The 18,355-nt window shown below is 41.1% G+C and overlaps 1 protein-coding gene across 2 annotated transcripts; it reads left to right on the top strand.

The window, feature by feature from the left end:
* The first annotated feature begins 5,352 nt into the window (after positions 1–5,352).
* slc44a1b (solute carrier family 44 member 1b) lies at positions 5,353–16,670 on the top strand. 2 transcript variants are annotated; one of them, XM_030765845.1, is made up of 15 exons: positions 5,353–5,424; positions 7,141–7,230; positions 7,862–8,004; positions 10,799–10,935; positions 11,583–11,676; positions 11,772–11,941; positions 12,077–12,166; positions 12,483–12,643; positions 12,790–12,976; positions 13,809–13,977; positions 14,294–14,450; positions 14,834–14,917; positions 15,056–15,193; positions 15,389–15,625; positions 16,344–16,670. In XM_030765845.1, exons 1-15 carry the CDS (start codon positions 5,353–5,355, stop codon positions 16,668–16,670), a joined length of 2,256 nt encoding a protein of 751 aa, XP_030621705.1. The 2 variants fall into 2 exon arrangements, with proteins under 2 accessions (XP_030621705.1, XP_030621706.1); XM_030765846.1 differs by lacking the exon at positions 5,353–5,424 and adding an exon at positions 6,346–6,369.
* Positions 16,671–18,355: the final 1,685 nt, after the last annotated feature.

The raw sequence follows: 18,355 nt of genomic DNA on the forward strand, positions 1-18,355 counted from the left end.
TCCCCATTGTTCTTAGGTAAAGCACACAGCAGTTTTAAGCGATTTCTCTCTCCTGCCATAATGAATGGCAGATGTTTGTCTTCGTTTCTTCGACACTTTTTTCCCACCCCGAATTAAAACGGTCTAAAAGAAGACAGCTCACAGCGAGTTGTAACAATAAAATGAAAGAAATCTGGCAATTTCCAAACAGACAACACTTTTTGCTCGTCTTTTAATATCGCGTCGATAGTCCGTCAAGTGGTCGAAATCATTAAAAATTCCACTTAAACTAACGCAAGGAAACGCAATAGCAAGCATAAGGCAAATTCCAACGGATTTAATATACTGTTATTTTCCTTGTAACTCCGTTTAGGTGATACCTCAACCGTCACAAAAAGAAGCACACAAAAGAGATGGAAGCACAAAAATATATAAACCCTACCTTTCTCAACGAACGCTCGGCGCTTTCTTTTTGGACATCAGCTGTTATTCCAAAATAAATTACAGAAAGTATAGCAATTTCTCTTTCACACAGTCTCGTGCCCTCTCAAATCTCCCAGGTAACGTCGTGTACTCTGACGGTAAAAGAAAAGCATCTGCCTCTAGATAGGCTTTATAGCGTAGCCGGATTGCATCCGCTCCCGGATCAAGGGTTACTATCGGTCAAGAAGGTTTGGAATTAGGTAGCTGAACACGTGCAAACCCAAAACAGCTTTTAAATCGGCAAGCCGGCCTCCATTATTCCCATACAGCTAATGGCTGTATTCCAAAAGAAAGCGAGGATACAAAAAGTACACAATGTATTGTCACATTTAATAGTATTTTTTGCCTGTTCCAACGTGGTGCAAAATAATTTATTTTATTTGTTCCGCACAATTCTTAACTGAGATGTTTAATCAACCCCTTGCTCTATTGTCCTCGGTTTATTCATGAGTGCTTGTTCATGAACTGAATATCGCAGGGTAGTACTTGATTTTCAAAAGCTTTGCAATGACCCCTTGAATACTCCTCCAACCACCCGCACTTCGGCAAGTCCTTTTTTGATTGAATCATTCCCTCTAAAATGATTAATTACTGTTTATTACTACTAATCAAAGTCATTCGTAGTCTTGAGAGAGTAGTAAATCTTACTGAAGATACCAAATATATAACAGATATCTGGAAAAAAAAAAGAAAACAAAAAAAACAAGGGAGGTTTTTTTAAAGGAAAGGTCAAAATTTGCATTTTATTTGTTAGTCTCACAGAATGATTGAGAATGAGTTGGCTCAATGTTCTCCCTCGGGAAAAATTACATTTAACCAGTGACCTGAGTCAGCAACTCAGATCTACCACAAAGAGGAGTCTGATTAGACAGTAGCCCAAGTAGGCCTAAATCTCCTGTAGTCAAGACATTTCCTCACAGAGTCAAAAAGAATGTAGTTTGCAAGTCATCTAGTGCATTGCTACTGAGGTACCCAAGAAGGCAGGACCTGTTTGAAGGAGGAAAAAATTCTTCTGATTGAGTTTTTCACTCACTGGTTGCACCAAAATAAAATGAAACATTGGGGAAACACACCTCTGCCAGCCAAGTGAAGCTGAAATCAGGCTGACCAAAGTCTGCCCTCCTGACTCATCCCTGTAGCTTCCAATTTTACAATGCTTCCCAAATAAGGACTTGCATTTGTGGAGCACATCCAGTAATTGACCTCCAATCAGAACTATGAATCTGTTTGTATGATGGTGCCAAATGGCTATAAGGCCGTTACGGCTGCTGTACCATTCACTTATCCACTCGTCAGATGGTATTAATTTTGAGAAGTATTATCTTTCAGTGTAACGATTGCGAAATTCTGCGCTTTCCTAGGTCCTCTTGGTTTTGGTCCAGTGGACAGTGTTTGTCCAGACTTTCTGGTAACCTGTCCTCATGTGTGAAAACCATCCAGCTCATTGCTGTTCCTGGCACGCTGGCTGTTTGCACACAGTGCATTTTGGGTGCTTCATCGAGTGTTTGTCACTGAAGGATATTCAGCAGTTACATCACCAAGGATGCCTGGGTACAGACAACAAACGTGACAACTGAAATTCCAAACTGAATGCCAGCTGGAAACATACCCACGCCCTTTTAAGAGAGAATCAGGAAGCAGTTTGTATCGACTGTAGTTCTTTAAGGTCATTTGCATAATAATAATAGAAAAAAAACTACAGTAATATTATAACACTAGGCAAACAGAGAGAAGGAATCTGAGCCTACAGTGTAATTCAAATACATTTCTGCAAACCTAAATTTCAATGTTCCTCACTGTTACTGTTCAGCGGATCTTTGTCTTAATCTGAAATGGGACACAGTTAATATGTAAAAACCATATAACAGTACACCGCCCATCCAGTATATCAGTGGTTATATAAATAGTGTCATATATTGTGACGCATCATTACTTTCTGCTCTTTTATGATCTACACTCTCAGCTCTCAATATGACTGTTTATTTTTTTTGTCTTATTATTACATTTTAGCATCTCCTAGTGCTGTCACCGAGCACAGTTTTTTGTCTCAGCTGGTGTAACAACACTGTTTCTCTTCTGAGATTAATAATCTCCTCGTTTGTCTTTATTATTTTGCTTTGCCAAGTAAATAAATAGGACTTAGGGTGAGTAGCTCGGACACCCGGGAGGAGCTTGGAGTAGAGCCGCTGCTCCTCTGCATTGAAAGGAGCCAGTTGAGGTGGTTTGGGCACCTAGTCAGGATGCCTCCTGGGCGCCTCCCTATGGAGGTGTTCTGGGCGCGACCAACTGGGAGGAGACCCCAGGGAAGACCCAGGACACGTTGGGAGAATTATATATCTCGGCTGGCCTGGGAATGCCTTGGGATCCCCCAGGAGGAGCTGGTGGGGGTAGCCGGGGAAAGGGATGTCTGGGCTACCCTCCTCAGCCTGCTGCCACCGCGACCCGGTCCCGGATAAGCAGCAGAAAATGATGATGATGATAATAAATAGGACAGCATTTTCTCCAGAATCCAAACTATGTTGTCAGAAACGTGCGATAACAAGCAAATATGGTGGTCCTTAAAATGACGTAAGAGACTCTTTCATGCTTATTTTACCTTGAAGATAAACATGGGTTGTATTCTGTGTGTACTGAATTTTACAACATTCATGGCACATGTATACAACCAGTAAAAGGAGAATACTGCAATTAGGAATTGTATTCTGTCATGTTAGGATGGACTGCACAAAATAGTAAAAATGATTCTATCTTAGGGAAAACATACAAGAAAAAAGAGAGAGACATTAAAAAGATGAAACAAAGTTGTCACTTTTCATATTAAATTAAGTAATCAGTTAGTCAAGTGTTAGATTTGTGAGTATTGTGAAGAAAGTCATCATATCCACAGAGAGTATAATTGACCTATAATAGCCTGGCCACAGTTCTCAGGAAATAGGGGAAAGGTTACGTGACGTCAAACCCCCATGCACTGCATTTGCTCCTGTCCAGATGTGGCAGTTCAAAGGGCCAGCACTGTCTGTTCTGTTGTAAGAGGAAGTAATGCAATATACAGCATATTTTTAATGATGAGTCACATCAGCATGTGGTGAAACCGTGGAAATACATACTCCTCTCTAGACAAGTGATTTGAAAAACTTGAACACATGAGGTACAGTAAGAATACAGCTTTATTGTTATTATCTCTGGCTCATTGTAAACTTACAATACTTACCTAAAGAATTAATACAGTGTGATTTTTTCATGTTTACTTCTCCAATAAGAGTTTTGTGGAGTACCTCATTGTGAGACACACTTACGAGTGAGCATAGCATGTGCTGTGGCCAGTCATGGGATAATCTTGGAACCTTTTTGGAAGTGTCGCCTGAGGAATAATGTGCTATATCAAATCCACGGGCCACTGTCACTCAGAATCATCCTGAGACTGAATCTGAACTTTTTTCTTTGTGTGCACATAAGCAAGGTTCTGTCTCTTATGCTGAATTGCTGCACTTTTAAACAGTTCCCCAACAAATATGGGCTGGCTCCCCATGTTCAAATCAGGATGTGTTGCCCCCCCCCCCTCCTCAAAATCTAAAATTTTTTTCTTTTTAGTGGTGTCCAAATGGGTGTTTCAAACACAACTGAGTTGTTGTCTTAAAAATATTGTCTTCATTTCAGTCCTTTGTACAGAGTAAAACTTCTCATTTTGTGTATTTGAGGCATATTGAAACGGGTACTGATCACATGTTTCAAAGTATCTATGGGGAAGAACAAACAATATCATGTAACTCTAAGAGGTGGGCAACAAAACGTCTCTTACTTCAGTTTGTTCTGTGGGAAAATACCATCGTTTAACATGATGAGTGACTGTCAGATTTACCAAAGGAGGTTAATATTACGGTGCAGCCTCCACTTGGGTAAGTATACAAAGTAATCAATAACAAATATTTTCATCAAACAGTGCTTGCATATTTAAAATACCTATTTTAAAATAAATGTAGCCTTTTGGTAGACTAATGTGCACACTTAGTGGTGCCGAATGCTGGTCAGCTTCAAATAATAATAAATAATCCAACCTCGAGCATCTCGTATTCTCAGATACAAATGTTAGATTACTGAAATGGCAGATATTAATTTGATTATAGCCCAAAGCTAACAAAACAAGAAACTGCTGACTGGATTGTTTGTGCAGATGTGTTTTGTGTCAAAGTTTGTGGGGAATGCCTTGAATATTGCGTGTGAGCTTCTCGTTTCTTTAATTGAATGCACAGCTTCTCACAGAATGGGTTCAATGATTTTTTTTCTGCATCATAAATGTCACAGGTTGCTTGAGGTTGCTTGTCTTCTGTGATTGGATTACAGCCTCGAAAGGGCAAAAAAGAGACACATTAGTAAAACGCTTACTAAGTTATATTCTGTTATGTTTGATTTCATAGCTGTGTCTCATACTTTCAAACTTCAAAATTTCAGTCTGTTGTTTGTTTTTCTTTTTAGTATTATATTACTGCCAGCATAGTCCAAAAATGTTAGAAACTTTATTATAATATTTCTCAACGAGATTTACGCTTTAAAATGTAAGGCAGACAATAGTCTGCCATCTACGGTACATGACAGCCCTCTAGTGGTCAAGTTAAACGCCGCAATAAATATTTGATATATTGGATTCGTTCATGTTGACACTTCACAGCTTCATAACATTGGGATCTCTCTCTGTCTCTGTCTCCCTCTCCCTCTCTCTCTCTCTCTCCCTCTCTCACATACACACACACTCACACAAACACAGCTCTTCACCACGCTCATTCTCTCCCTGGTACAACAGAGAACAATGGAACAATGGCCCTCTTCTTTCCTCTAGGTTGGCATCCTTGCGCTATTGCTACACCCTACACATAACGTTGTATAGCACAGAAGATGAGCGAACAGCGAAGGTCTGCCACGGGCTCCTCCACAACAGGTTCCTATCAACTAAGGCTCAGGAAAAAGGTGAACTTGTCATTTTGTGAACTTGTTATTTCGAACTTAGCATCATACAACTAAGTGCCCGAGGCATATAGTCTCTAACCAAGTCAAGTAAAACAATGCTTTAAAAGGATCGAGAGGGGATGCTTACAGAAAAATTACTGAGAGCTTTCGAATGACAGCTTCATAGCTTCAGGCACGTTTATTAACCGAGACCACAGGTATGTAAATTTATCTCTTTCTGCGCTTGTTTGCCGTTTATTTAGTAGCTTGATATCGGAGAATAGGCTACTACTTGAATGTTATTAACAGAACAGAGTGCTTCTTTCTTTTTACGAAAGCCATATGTTTTGTTAACGAACAATCATCAGATACAAAGACAGACTGTCATTTAGAATTAGTGTTACATTTGCAACAGTGGGTGCTTATAGTCAGCTGGCAGTGGTAAATAAAGCAATGACGTGTGACTTCCGGTTTAGTAATGTTCCGAAACAAATCACAGCTCAGATTACAGCACAGCTTGGTTCACAGCAGTAATATGACAATTGATTGTTTATTTATATGATACCATTTTTCAGTTTGAAATTCGCGGGCTCCACCAGTTTCCCACCATTCCTCGTTAGCGTTCTCCTCGACCAGCAAGTGGTGTGAGTGGATGAAAACATTCCTTTTCCGGCTACACCTGCTCAATCCACCAGGAAGTGTGGCTTGATAAACCCTAAAGTAATAATCCCTTTTACCTGGAGGAAGGATACCGAAAATTTGCATGCACTGTGTCGTATAGTAAATCGTTTGTATGGTTCGTCAAATCTACGTACCGTACACGACACAGACGACACGCAATTTATGCCGGGTAAACGTACACCGTCAACTCCCTTCAAGTTGGGGTTATTGTTTTCTTGTGGTGTAGCGTTTAGTTCTTTGCGAATCTAACCCTCGCCTGCAATGGGATGCTGCGGTAGCACAGAGGTAAGAAAACAACGTCCTCTGTACTCGATGGTCCGTGGAGTAAATGTAACACAATGTACAGTAATACGTGTATACGTTATTAGGAGCGCTGCTTTCACGATTCGTTGCCATTGGTTTGGATAAGAATCGAACAGCGGGTTTGCAGAATATTTAATCCTATTAATTTTCCTCTCGGTATCCTAATGCAGGTTTATAGGTCTGACCGTAGCCTAAACATTTATTAACATTAAGTCACGATGCTTCGTTCACACCCATCTGATATATCTATATAGGCTATCATGTGCATTACACAAAATAACGGTTTTGCTTTTCTTATTGTTATTACGATGTTATTTTGTTACCACCTTGTAGTAAACATCTCGATTTGCTTAGTTTGCAGGATTTGTTGTGAGATCGTCCAAAGAGATGTCCAAACCATTTACTGTAGTAGTGCAACCGCAAAACATATTTATTATGGATAATAATAACAATAATAATGCTAGTTTGTATCTTCGGACTGTCAAAGCAAAGCGCTCAACTACAGCTTAATGAGGTGGCACAGAACTGCATCTTCACCCACGGAATGTTTTGAGGGACTGGGCGGATGCAAATTCTCCTCAGGCTCTCGAGAGGACCTCTGATATTTTGGGGCCTTTTTTTTATGAATAAATTAAACCTATTTATCGAAGCATGACTCTGGATTTTGCGGGCATGCGAGATTATGTAAATCGGATATGGATGCACCTTTGCACCTGACTCAAGTCTTTCCTCTGTCATATTTGCATTTTATAGAGGACAAAAAGAGAATGGAAACCATTGGAGGATCGAAGTTGCACAGATTTGCCATGGTTCCTGCTATTTACAGTATTTTGCGTGGGAATGGTAAGTTGCCATATACAGTAAACAGTAATGCGTTGCGGTGTTCACAGTGTTGATGCTCTTCCAACCATGCACATTGTTTACGCTACAAATTGTCAGCCATATCACATTTTGGCATTATTTGATAAAGGATATGTAAATATTGTTTTGACAGAGGTTCTACCTCAGTGTAGTCATCCTTTATTTTGATATATTTTGTTTGTGATGTATTTATCTATTCATCCATGTGGCCACTTTTGGGACTAACGGAGTGGGCTCTCTAAATAAATGAATAACAGAATAAATAAAACCCACAAAACAAAAGTAGACAACATAAAACCACGATAATGCCTTGGCAAATCGAAGCATATTAGAGTTTTGCTTAAATTTTTTATCTCTTGAACAGATAGTGTAAGACATGATGGCGATCTCAAAATATTTTGGATTTCTTACAATTGCTAAAAAGCACATTAAAGAATTTTGGGCTGAATTTAGAGGCACATCGATTTTGTGCCCTTTTTGCGTTTTGCTTTATTGGGTTAAGATTTCACTCAACAGTGTAACTGAAGTAAATGCAAATTCTACAAAATGCTCTGTAGTCTTTGAAAAAAAGCCTGTCCTTTATGAAAGCTGACAAATGGTTTGTCTCTGGCAGGGTGGCATCTGTGGCTATACCATCATCACTGGTGGTGCAGCGAGGCTTGTCTTTGGATATGACAGCTACGGGAACACGTGTGGTCAGCGCAACGAATATATAGAAGGAGTTAGACTCAGTGGCCTTGACCAAACGGACAAAAAGTGAGTCTGGTTTTCTCCGTGTAAAATTTTTTTCTTCCTCCTCATACATCTCTCTGTTTTCTCAGTGCCTACATTTGCTGTGGACCAAAGACAAAGACTGTGTAGAGAAATGACCTCGTATCCTTTGATTGTTTCATCGATTTAAATGAAGAATCACAGTCGTGTCTGGATGGTGGTAAAACATAAGTTAAGAGCTGAATAATTCAGAGCCCAGAATGTCATTGTGTGTTTTACTCACTGTGGCTAAGCCTTTGACAGTGACAGGTATTACAGGTTACTTCATTTGCATCCATGTCAAATTACTTTTCCCTCTTTATGGTTTGACCAGAGCCCACAATTGTTTTGCTGTAGGTCCTGCAGATCTGAATCATCAGTAGAGGGTAATTCATTTCGCTTGACTTTCGCTGAAGTGTCAGAAGGCATGGGTTTATTAATGGCTTGAAAAATGTGCCGCTGGGAATAGTTCTCCTGTTAAAAAGACGCCTGTAATGGAGAGAGAGAGCATACAGTTTGCTTTTATTTTTAATGACACTGTCATCACACTTCATGTTTCATATATCAGGCTTAGCTCTTGTCGGTAATTAGGTTAGGATTGAGGGCTTAGTCGTGTCTATCTGTTTGTTAATGCTTGTTTGGAGCTCATTTTCACATTTTTTTTGTATTGTTTATCTGTGATTAAAAGATATTCAGAACTGTAAAGATCACAGACCTACAGAGCATCTGCTTTTTTTTTTCTCTGAGCCCCTCTATGTTTATCTGTTACCCACAATGGCTTTGCATTTGTTTCATATTGCCACTGGAACGGTGCCAGTTTAAACTAATCTTTAAACTGAGTGAAAAATAGTCTCGTCTCTGTTCTTAATCTATGCTCTGTATTGTGTGTTATAAGGCGCAATGTTGCACATACGTGCAAGTATCACAGCATAATATAGACTGTAAAATAATTCAAACAGGAATATTGACTGTTACACTATTATTACACACACAGTGAAGCTGAGGGAGATACAGAGCTGTGCACCTCTGGATTTGGCCTCGTAATTTCTCCTACTGACAGTTTTAGTGGGAGTTCATAAGCTTTTTAATGTATGCTGAGCCCCTTTTGTATCGTTGTTCGTCGACGGAAAATGTTTCTTTCGTGATAAAACCTATCTCTGCTCTTGAGTCTCTTCCTCTTTACCCTTTTAGTGACTATTTACTCCATTAGGCAGTAATTACGTGGTTCATTAGAGAGATTTGATGGACGACCCGGGCCCACGCTATTCATGTGAGGTGGCTTACTGGATTAGCTCTTGCCCCGAGGCAGTTTTTTTCTGTTCTGTACTGGGCACTGGCTGGTCCATTGGAGTGTGGTTGTTCTTGGTCTGACTAGGCTGTTAACAAGAGCAGGACAGGCCAGTGGGCAGCTATGTTCACCACAGTGTATGGTGAGTGCTGACTGACAGGTTGCAACAGTGAATGCAAACACCTGATCCAGAGCTCCACTGAGCAGGCAGCTGTCACAGGATTCAATTAAGGCTTTCACGCCTGTCGATCTGTCTCTGTCTCTGTGTTTTGTGGGGGTTTTCTTCTTTCTCTCTCTCTGCATGCCTCTCTTAACTGTTCCCCTTTCTAAATACAGTAATTAAATGAAATAATGTGAAGATAGTCATCTCCTTTTTTTGTTCCTCATCCTTCCTGAGGCTGTAATTTTAGTATTATACTTATATTAAGGAAACCAAAGAAAATGTTGTAAGTTCAGGTTGTTTTTGGTAATATGTAAGGCAAAAAAAAGTATCTTTGATCAAGTAAACACTGGGGGTTAAACTGGTAGTAGTGTTATGGGGGGGGGATCAGTACTCAGAGACAGCTAAAAGGCTAATGTTGTTAGCCTGTCAAAGGTCATTTGGTTAATAAGGATTAGAGAACCTCCCATTCATTCACCCGTAATGCCATCAGCTATGCTACACTGATTGTACTACCACATAACTCACTGTCCACAGACATGAGGAAGCATGGTAAACGTTTTCTGATTGTGTATGAGACAGGTTACAGCTTGTCCCCTTGCCGCAAAATGTTTAGGCTCTGGTGACAATATGAAAATGCTTTCATTTTTGTCCTAAACAAGGAGCAGTTCTGAACAGGTGGTGTAAGAGGCACTTTTTTTTTTTTTTTATTTCTATCAGCCAAAACGGTGCGTGAGACATCAACACAGCTTGAATTGCTGTATGACGCAAAGTCTGGATCGTGTTTGTTTTCCCCTTTGTATTCACATCAGGCAGGCTTGATGAGGATTGGTGGTACTTTGTGTGCTTATTGTTTCAGTTTTGGCATTAAACACCCCCCACCCCCCACCCCATTGGCAGGCCGCTGCTCACGGCCTTATGTTAGCACGGGTGGTCTGTGCAATAATATGTGTCTTATGTGTTTGACAGCCTGTTTTTTGTGTTCAACTCTCAGGACAATGGCCCTCACTCCAGTGTGTGGGTAAACAACAGTTGTGTATGAGCGACTTTGGGAGAGTGGTCACTGTGGACGCTTGGCACATTTAACAGTCCTTCATTTCATGACACTGCTTAGAGAGTGATCACAGGAGCTTATTTTATTTTATTTTGTATTATTTTATTTTTAATCTTGTAATGCTGTGCCCTGAATTTTATGTCACTGAAATGTATCAGAATGTTAATATTTCTCAATAAAATCAGAATGTTTTCTTTCCCCACAAATTTCACCTTCTGATCTTTCATGGAGCTGCTGTTGATGTGTAATAGCAGCTTTGCTTCTTTTTTTTCTTTTTTTTTTGTCGTTGCGTCTGCAGATATGTTTTCTTCCTGGACCCATGCAACATAGACATTGTGCAGAGGAAGATCAAGTCTATGGCTCTGTGTGTTTCACAGTGTCCGGATGAAGAGTTGAAGACCTATGGGGATCTGAAGAGGTTTGCCATGATCAATGGTGAGTTGGCAACAATCCCTAGTCTTACACAACGAACAGCTAGTGCTGAAAGGGGAATAGGCCCTACTACAGTGTAAACTGAAGCGTGTAGACCCAGGTCTGGGTTAGCTTCTCTCCTGCCCCTCTCCACACTCCCATAAGCCAAGTGCAGTAGGTCATTGTCACAGTTGCCACCATCACGTCATGGCATTGAATCATTGACTGCTGGTCCATCCACTGTACAGACAAAAGGTTTCCTCACAAACACGATTGTGATTCCAGTGTACTGTCGTCTGTCACACTGTCCCACCATTCAGGGTGGGACACACCCACACTGGCCGTCTGACACTACCAGCACCTAGGCACACGTCGGGAACGAGCAGATCGAAAACAAAGGCGTTATTGACCCTTTCTGCAGCGAGGTCATCATTGTTTACGTCCGTCAGCGTGTCCTATGTGTCTCCTGTCAACAGGATTTAAACTAATGCCTCCTGGTATAAGGCGAGATGGCATTGTTTCCTTTAGGATTTGCTAGTCCTTTCTGTCTCAGTTCCACTGGTGTTGACGAAGATTGTGTCAGTGATTCACCTCAGTTTATTCTGGATTTACCTCAGTGTGACATTATCAGTTTGTTTTTATTCACCCAAATGAATGTTCTCCCCACCCAGGGTCTGAACTTTGCTCTTACGAGTTGGCTGGTCATAAATACCCTAGTCTCCCAGAGAGGTTTGACAAGTGTCCCAAGCTTCCAGTACCACCAAGGTAAAGTTACCCACACTCAGGCCCTTGCTTTGAATCCATTTCCCTTTTACATCTTCTCTCTGATGTCTATATCGTCCTTTCTCTTCACTCTACAGTAAGGCTCTGCCAGTCTTTAACCGCTGTACTCCAGTGGATATTTCCTGCTATGCTAAGTTTGCCGAAGCTGTGGTTACCTTTGTCAGCGATAACAGCATGTTACATCGGCTGATCGCTGGCGTGGCCGCCAGCAAAGAGATAATCGTGGGCCTCTGTCTGCTAGCACTAGGTAACTGGTCTGCTCTGCACTAGCTCTACTTGCACGTGGCTGTCTAATGAAACAAAAATTAATGTAGTTTTAGGGATTTCCTCTGACCAGCTGTTCTTGCCTCTTTTTTTTTTTTTTTTTTTTTGCTTCTTCCAGTGCTTTCCATGATTCTCATGGTGATTATACGCTACATCTCTGCTGTGCTGGTGTGGATTCTTACCGCTCTTGTGATTCTGGGTTCACTAGGCAAGTTGGAACACACTGTCTCTGTTGATTTATATAAAGACGTCTTTGCTAGCTCTGCTTTTGTTCTGTTCACTTTCCAAGTGTATGAAGTGACTGAGTAGAATTTTTAATTGCTTTGAAATGGCCAAACTGTTGAAGCAATTTAATGTGATCTCTTAAAACTAATTCACTGTGCAGTTGCCTTTGAAGTAACTTACAGTAATGGGTCAGTAGAGCCATCATGAATAAGATTTGTGATAATCATTTTATCAGACCTGTTAGAATAGTTTCGTTATCTGTTAACTAAGAATTTGGGTCATGCTCTGTTTGTACGTAGGAGGCACCAGTGTTTTGTGGTGGCTATATATAGATCACAGACTGACGATGAACGAGACTGTTGTGAAAGATGCTAAGGAAGCTACCAAGGAGGATCTGGAGGCTTCAAAAGATAAAGTTCAAGGCTTTATGGTCTACGCTATTGCAGCAACTGTGTTCACAGTAAGTCTGAGAGAGAGAGAGAGAGACAGAACATGGGAGAGCCTGGGGTACGAAAGGGGAAAAAAAATAATGGGGAAAAATTTTTTAATGTTTTTATCTAGCTTGTCCCCTCATCTTTCTCCTTTATCACTCTCTTTCTTTGCCAGGTGATCCTGTTATTGTTGATGTTGTTCATGCGGAAGCGTGTGGCACTAACCATCGCCCTGTTCCACGTGGCCGGGAAGGTGTTCATCCACCTGCCCCTGCTGGTGCTCCAGCCCTTCTGCACCTTTCTTGCCCTCTTCCTCTTCTGGATCTACTGGATCCTGGTGCTGCTCTTCCTTGGCACCACTGGTATGGCTGTAAATCCAGTTAATTAGTTCTGTGGTCCCCAAACCTTTGGAGCCACAGTTCCCTTAACTTGATTCGGAGTAGGAAATTATTATTATTAGAAGTAGTGTTGGTAGTAGTAGTAGTCATATTTGTAGTGATAGTTGCAGTAGCAGTAGTATGAATAGTATTATTAGTAGTAGTATTAGTAGTATTAAATCTGTTACTTAACCAGGGTGGGACATGGACCATTGAGTACTCTTGCTTTCTTTTAAGATCACTGTACAGGGGTTGCTGGGGTGGAATTGCAGGGAACATAGAGGTGCCACATCAGTAAACCTCAAACAACTTGGGGCTAAGTGCCTTGTTCTAGGACAGAAAAGCAGCAGCCAGAGGAAAGGCAGAGACATTAATACCAGCTGTCGTTTGGTACATCCCCATGGTTCCTTGGCCCCAACCTGAGCCTCTGCTTCCCCCTAGAAATTAATTTGCAGCGAAGAGTGCAATGCACTAGCAGCAGTTCTGTATAGCTTCAAATAAGTATGTGGTTGTACTTAACCGGGCTCAAGTTGATATTTTTACCATTAATACAGTTATCTGAAATGCAATACAGATACTGTGTCATGTACTATTTTGTAGCGTATTGAAGTAATGCAACCATGGTGTTCCAGGGACATTCAGAATGCTTAGTCACCATCTGCCTGAAGGAACCATATATCACGTCTCTGACTCCATTTGTCTGCATCTGTAATCTTACTCTCTGTTCAGTCTACTGTTTGGAGGATATAGTGGCATTGTACACTTAAACCAGTATTTTGATTGCTAAAAGTTGCCTGCACTCTCTGTGTGCCCGTAGGGAACCCTGTCCAGAATGAAGAGACCGGTCTGATTGAGTTCCGGCTGACTGGACCACTGCAATATCTGACATGGTACCACGCTGTGGGGTTGATCTGGATCAGTGAGTTCATCCTTGCCTGTCAGCAGATGACCGTGGCCGGAGCCGTGGTCACCTACTACTTCACAAGGTCTTCATGTCTTTGATTCTCTCAACTTTTCTCTTTTGCATTATTTCATTAAATCGTCCCACAGTGCCTGTCAGTAGAGGTTAAATATTAGAAAACCTATTCAAGTAAAGTAGACACCGTTGTGTTGCTTGTTTTCAGTTATCATCGCGAAATAGATTTTTTTTTTTTTCAGCCTTGTTTTTTGGGGTTTTTTTGGGTTTTTTTTGCTATTGGTCAGTTTTAAAAAGTGGCTGGATACATGAAAGGTTTTGGTTGTTCTGATATAAATTGTAAATGAGCTGTTTATGTTGATTTCTTTCTTCCTTTCTTTCTTTAGGGATAAAAACAAACTTCCTCTGACACCTATACTGTCGTCAGTGCTTCGTCTGATGCGATACCACCTGGGCACTGTAGCCAAGGGCTCCTTCATCATTACTCTGATTAAGATCCCCCGACTCATCCTCATGTACATCCATAACCAACTCAAAGGAAAGGTAAGGACACCCCCCCCCCCAAAATCAAAAAGCCTCACGCTGCACTCATCTTATTGGAAACAGTCCCTGCTTTCATATATGAACAGCCTCTTAAACGCAGCAGACTGCATTGTAGGTTTCACAGATAGATTTTTTTTCTTGCAGTAAAACTAAGACCTGTCCCACATCCTACTGCCGAGTTCTATTTTGGTGACACATCATTAGAGTGATGTATGGGGTGGTGCACAGGTCGGAAAGCGAAGTGTGAACGTATGGGTGTCAGCCCTTATAGAGGAGCATTAATATGGAACATGTAGAGCTTGACAAATGCTCAGCACTGTGAAGTTCAGGGTTACGTGTTGTTTCGTGTATTGTTTTTCACTCTTTTGTCTGTTCTTTGACAGGAAAACGCATGTGCGCGGTGCATGCTTAAAGCGTGCATCTGCTGCCTGTGGTGTTTGGAGAAGTGCCTCAACTATTTGAATCAGGTATGCCGCTATCTTGTGTTTACCCCTGTCAAAACAGTCAAAGACCCCTGAGCTTCAGTTCGTCCGGCTCTCTTCTATGTACACGTGACCCTGCGTAACGGGGGGGGATAACGTGTGTTTGTCCTCACCCTCCCACAGAACGCGTACGCGGCGACGGCCATCAACAGCACCAGTTTCTGCACGTCGGCGCGTGACGCCTTTGTGATCCTGGTGGAGAACGCACTCAGAGTGGCGGCCATCAACACCGTGGGAGACTTTGTGCTTTTCCTGGGCAAAGTGAGGGGCTTTTTTTTTTTTAGTCGGGTTCAGTCCCAGTTCAGCCAAGAACCTGGGTCCTCAGATGGTATATTTAATGCCTCATTCTCTAGGTTTTACTTTCTAGTAGCGTGCATGATGCAAAGCGTTTCTGTACTGAGTGTATAACTACGTTTGCGAGTGAGTATTTTTGCTTGTGTTTGCTTGTTCATTCAGATCCTGATTGTGACAACCACAGCTTTTGCTGGGGTGCTAGCACTGAATTATCAGAGAGACTACACAGAATGGGTGCTACCCCTCATCATCGTGTGTCTCTTCGCCTTCTTGGTGGCCCACTGCTTCCTGTCCATTTTCGAGATTGTAGTGGATGTGCTCTTCCTCTGCTTTGCCATCGACACTAAATACAATGACGGCACACCCGGCAAGGAGTTCTACATGGACAAGGCCCTTATGGTGAGCCACACTGCACTGTCCTCCGTGACCTCTTGTTTTCAGTTCATTTTCTTTTTTTGTCTTGGCTCTTTTGGGGGTTTTTTTTTTTGTTTTGTTTTGTTTTCTTGCTGCCTTCATTTCATTCATTTAGTTTTTTTTTTTCTGAGGAAACTGAAAGAAGCTAATTGTGTGTTGAAATGTTCTCTCTCATTGCAGCGTGAGAGATCTTTTATTCAGCATTTTGCCAAAAAAAAAAGGAAAAAAAAAAGAAGAAGACTGTAATCAAATGCTCAGCCTTGAGTCATACCAGTAGTAGTACAGTACGTTCTCAGTCAAATCAGCGAAGACGCTCTTGGCCTCGGACAGAATCTTTTCTGTGTCAGAGCCTTGGTGGGAACAGGCTGTGGTTTGACAGGCAGTCATTATGAAGATGAGTTAAAGCAGAACTGTAATATTTTTTCTTTGGCTTGTTCAAATATCTTTACTTCTCTCAAACAGAGTGTAACTGTGATAAAGAACAGGTTTACATAGATTCTCTGCCATGTTAGCTTAGCTTAAGGAAGAAAAGCAAGCAAAAAAAGCAACATTTTCACCTTTAAGGATGTCTCTTAAAGGTGAAATGTTGAATGCTCATATTTTAAGGGGTGGAGGGGGGGCGCAAAAGGATATGATGGGAGATAACAAGGATTGATGAAATGTCAACAGAAAGTAATGTGTTTTTTGTCTCCCCTCCATCAAGGAATTTGTGGAAAATAGCAGAAAATCCGTAGCGACCGTAGAAAGAGGGCGGAGTCGCGTGCGTCGTCAAGAGGAGGCAGAACTGACGGAGATCAAGGCCATGGTGAGTGGACATGGGTGTGATCCTGGGCCGGAGTGGGAGGCCCTGCAGGAATTTCACCTGTACTATCTACTGCTGTGTGTACTGGTAGACTGGGCCCTATCTGATCAAGCCCTAGTCTTGTGTCTCAGCCAAGACATGATCATCTTTCTGTCCATCTGCCTACCCACCTCCACACTCTTCCTGCTGGGCTCTCTGCTTCAACGTCCTTCTGTCTCTGCATGCTGACTAACACCAGTCGTCTTCTTCAGTTCTTCACTCATCTTCTGCCCCCTGTTCTCTTCATCCTTTTTCATGTCTCTTACTAAGCAGTTTCACTTCATTTTTTTTCTTCCTTTTTTTCCCTTCTTCCTCTTCTTTTTTTTTTTTTTTTTTTTTTTAAACATGACAACATTTTGTCCTTGCCTGTCTTTTCCTGGCTGTCTTGAACCTGAAGTGCAGCTGTATAAATCGTTTTCTTTACGCCTTATCATCACCACGTTGCTCTTGGAGGAAGAGAAAGGGGTTTAACCATGCAGATAATCAGCTGCCAGGCTGAAAAGACGCGTGAAATGAAGGGGGAAATGGTGACCCACGTGAAAAAGCCTGAACAGTAAAAGCCAGTGAACCCAGTGGCAAACTGAGGAATTGAACTCAAGGGGCTAGAACTTGACCTCCCCCCCCCCCCCCCCCCCCCGAATCTGCATTATCACTGGTGCAGCACCAGTTATAGCGTTACTCTCTGACTTTGACTTGGATTTTGGATTGTTTAAAATTGTTTACATAGACTCCTGGTCTCTGCTACCCTCAGTACGTTCACTTAGAACTCTGGATTTATCGAGACTCAGCAAAAGACGCGAATCAAAGTAGTGCTGTTTTTATAATGGCGTTCAAGTTTTTACATGTCTTCCGGTTACAAGACCGTCTCTTATCCATAACAACGCTCGTCATGCATGGCTTTCTGTGTTTTTGTTTGATTTTTTGTTTGTTTTGTTTTTTGTATGTATTTTTTTTTTTTTTCATTATTTTATTTTATTATTATTTTTTCAATGTTCCTGCACTTTTCTTATTTCACCTCACCCGTATGAAGAGGCTTTTTTTGAAATGCATTTTCCCTCAGGAATTTTACAACGCATTTTCGGTGGCTTGTGAGCAGGACACTAAAACTTGAATCACTTTGTTCCCTAGGCACCTGGAACCAGTTCGGCTTGACCAAAATCACCTAATGGGACTTTTTAAAAGACATTCCAAAATGTTTATTTTTACCAATGTGTAACATGTTTACTATGGTTTCACTCCAGGGAATACAATATTTTAATAAGAAACTGTAAAAAAAAAAAAAATAACAATGTAATGAAGCACTTTATATTGAAGCGCTGCATATTTTAAAAAGGCTGATGCATTTTTCGTAGTGATGTCCTTTTTATAAGACTAAAAAACAATTGCCATCTAGTGAAACGCAGTATTAATAATGTCTAGAATCACTGTTTTGTTATGTAAGACTTTCATAACAGGTTTTACTTTTTTTTTAATTATGATTATTATTATTATTATTGGATTTCACTAAGTTAATGGGAAACCCACATCATGCAGCAACAAAGCACTTAAGTCTTTTTGGCGCTTTTTTTTTCCTTTTGAATCCTAACACTGAAGCATTTTTTTTTTACAGTTTTATCTATTTATTCTCTGTCAGTCATGTTACAAACCAGTGTCATGTTTGGAAAGTTGTTTTATCCTTATTCGAAGCAGTGGTACAGGCCTGTGTCCTTACCACTAGCCTCTGTGCTAGATCTGGTCGGTTTCCCTGCAATGATTGTGACTTTAGATTATTTTCTGAATCTAGAAGAAAGAGAAAGAGTATGGGTTTTCAGCTGACTGTTACCAGTGAGGAACAATTGGCTAGTTACCTTGGACTGAGAGAGTCATCTGTCCTC

The sequence above is a fragment of the Chanos chanos genome, chromosome 2, assembly GCF_902362185.1.
Source record: "Chanos chanos chromosome 2, fChaCha1.1, whole genome shotgun sequence".
Taxonomy (NCBI): domain Eukaryota; kingdom Metazoa; phylum Chordata; class Actinopteri; order Gonorynchiformes; family Chanidae; genus Chanos; species Chanos chanos.